Source organism: Schistocerca cancellata, chromosome 2 (genome assembly GCF_023864275.1).
Source record: "Schistocerca cancellata isolate TAMUIC-IGC-003103 chromosome 2, iqSchCanc2.1, whole genome shotgun sequence".
Classification (NCBI taxonomy): Eukaryota; Metazoa; Arthropoda; class Insecta; order Orthoptera; family Acrididae; genus Schistocerca; species Schistocerca cancellata.
The window spans coordinates 564,477,639-564,480,043 of record NC_064627.1 but is presented as its reverse complement, the minus strand read 5'-3'; the positions used below and the strand labels follow the sequence as shown (position 1 = coordinate 564,480,043).

The window sequence follows — 2,405 nt, the reverse complement described above, 5'->3', positions numbered from 1 at the left end:
AGGGATCTGTGTCATAAGATCTGGGTGGCCAGATCATTCACTCAGGTTGTCCAGAATATTTTTCAAAACAATCACGAACAATTATGGCCCGGTGACGCGGCATATTGTCATCCAAAAAAACTCCATTGTTTAAGTACATGAAGTCCATTAATGGTTGAAAATGTTCTCCAAGTACCCGAACTTAACCATTTCCAGTCAGTGATCGGTTCAGTGGACCAGAGGACCCAGTCAATTCCATACAAACACAGTGACACCATTATGTAGCCACCATCAACCTGCATAGTGCCACATTGACAATTTAAGTCCATGGCTTCGTAAAGTCTGTGCCACACTCAAACCCTACCATTTACTCTTACCAGCTGAAATTGGGACTCATCTGACCAGACCATGGTTTTCCAGTCATTCAGGGTCCAACCATTTGGTCAATACCCCAGGAAAGGCGCTTCAGGCAATGTTGTGTTGTTAGAAAAGGCACTCGCATTGGTTGTTGTTGTAGGTCATTAACCCTAAATTTCAATGCACCGTCCTAACAGGTATGTTCGTTGTATGTTCCACGTTGATTTGTGCTATTATTTCATGCTGTGTTGCTTGTCTGTTAGCACTGACAACTTAACAAAAACATCACTGCTCTCGGTCATTGAGTGAAGCCTGCCAGCCAGTGTGGTGTTCTTAGTGAGAGGTAATACCTGAAATTTGGTAATCTCATCACCCTCTTGACACTGTGGATCTCAGGATATTGAATTCCCTACAATTTCTGAAATGGAATGTCTGATGCACGTAGCTCAAACCACCATTCCATGTTCGAAGTCTGCTAATTCCCACTGTGCAGCCATAATCACACCCGACACCTTTTCACACGTATTGTATGAGTACAAATGACAGCTCCACTAATGCATTGCCCTTTTATATATTGTGTGTGCAATACTACCACTTTCTGTATATGTGCATATCACTATACCATATATTTTAATTTTCCTCAGGCAGAGGCTCATCATTGTCTTAGACACTCCTTTACTGCCCTTAATGTTGCGTGATTTAGCAAGAATTCACATATCTGAAAAGTGCTACAGTGTCTCAAATACTGTGGTAAGTCCCGTGGTTTAACATATATTTTGGAAAGCACAATATTATACAGCAAGTCCCAATAGAATCAGTCATGCACATACATTAAAATATTTGTGCCACTACATTCCAGTGAGGTAACACCTAAACATCCAGTGTGCAGCATGTAAAGGCATGGTTGGCTATTCATGGGTTTGGAGTAAAATAATTTTCTTTTTATTACAAAATATAATTCATGCAACATTATTCAAATATACACAATAATTACAAAACTATGCACTCTCATGAAGGATGAAAAAAACTGAACAACTCAAATATTATAGTAAATGACATATTGTGGATAAAATTCATTGTCACTATACTTAACATAAACTTGCAAGGAATTTCCAACAGTTGTATCAATATCTGTGGGAGGCAGTGTAGTCCAGCTGTTACCTTCTGCAGTATTATTAACTAGTACAGTTGCAGCAATCATTGCTCTGTAAATGCCATTTCTCCTGTTACAATATGTATTGGCATAACTGGGTGATGGACTGAAACTAACACCTTGACCAAATCTGATTCGACATGAACGTCTCCAATCCAAGTTGCTCCTAATTATAGAGTCAATATTACTTTTGCTTGTAGCATGATACAGAGTTGTTTCCCTAACACTGCCATATCGATTCATGTATTCTGCCTTTTTCAGCTGATAACAGCTCCATAAATATGGATTCATAACCTTCACAACTGATGTGACTTTCAAGTCACGTGGCATAGAGTGGGTTATCCTTTTTTTTTCGAAGGTACCAATTTCTTCCACTTCAACTTCATCGGAACATGTATATGTCCAATTTGGATGTAGATGCTTCAATGCTAATTCTGTCATTGCTGAGTCACCTGTGGCAGAAATTAATTAAGAAATCAGGAGAGATACAAACATAGAAATATGAGCCACTGTAGTTTAACTACAATAGCTACAAACATATTTTTACATTTTCATACTTGCATTTTTTTGAAAAGGAAATATAATTTCAGCTTGCAACATTATTGCTGTTGTGCTACTACAGGACACACTAGGCCATATGATGTAAAAAGTGAGAAAGACACACCATTATGGGCCAATTATAGTCTAATCAACATTTAGCAAAATACACACTTACCAATATATTAAACAGTGCTTGGAGTTGTTGCCCTGACTTTCTGGATCTGCCACTTCACCAGAAAAAATTTTGTATTTACAAAATGTATGCACTGTGATTAAAAGAAGTCAGTGTCAGTACATGGAAGTGCACATTTCTGTTTTGTAACTAGTGCTGACTTTTAATACTGCTTGTTTGTATTCTAGATTGATGGTGATGTAT

General features: G+C 38.0%; 1 protein-coding gene across 1 annotated transcript; it reads right to left on the bottom strand.

Annotated features, from left to right (window-relative positions):
* Window positions 1–1,372: 1,372 nt before the first annotated feature.
* LOC126156469 (protein mono-ADP-ribosyltransferase PARP12-like) lies at window positions 1,373–1,930 on the bottom strand. Its single transcript, XM_049916312.1, has one exon. The coding sequence runs from the start codon at window positions 1,928–1,930 to the stop codon at window positions 1,373–1,375; it is 558 nt and encodes a 185-aa protein (XP_049772269.1).
* Window positions 1,931–2,405: the final 475 nt, after the last annotated feature.

Excerpts from the sequence above, each read along its gene's own strand:
- LOC126156469 (XM_049916312.1), bottom strand. The coding sequence starts at position 1,930 with ATGACAGAATTAGCATTGAAGCATCTACATCCAAATTGGACATATACA.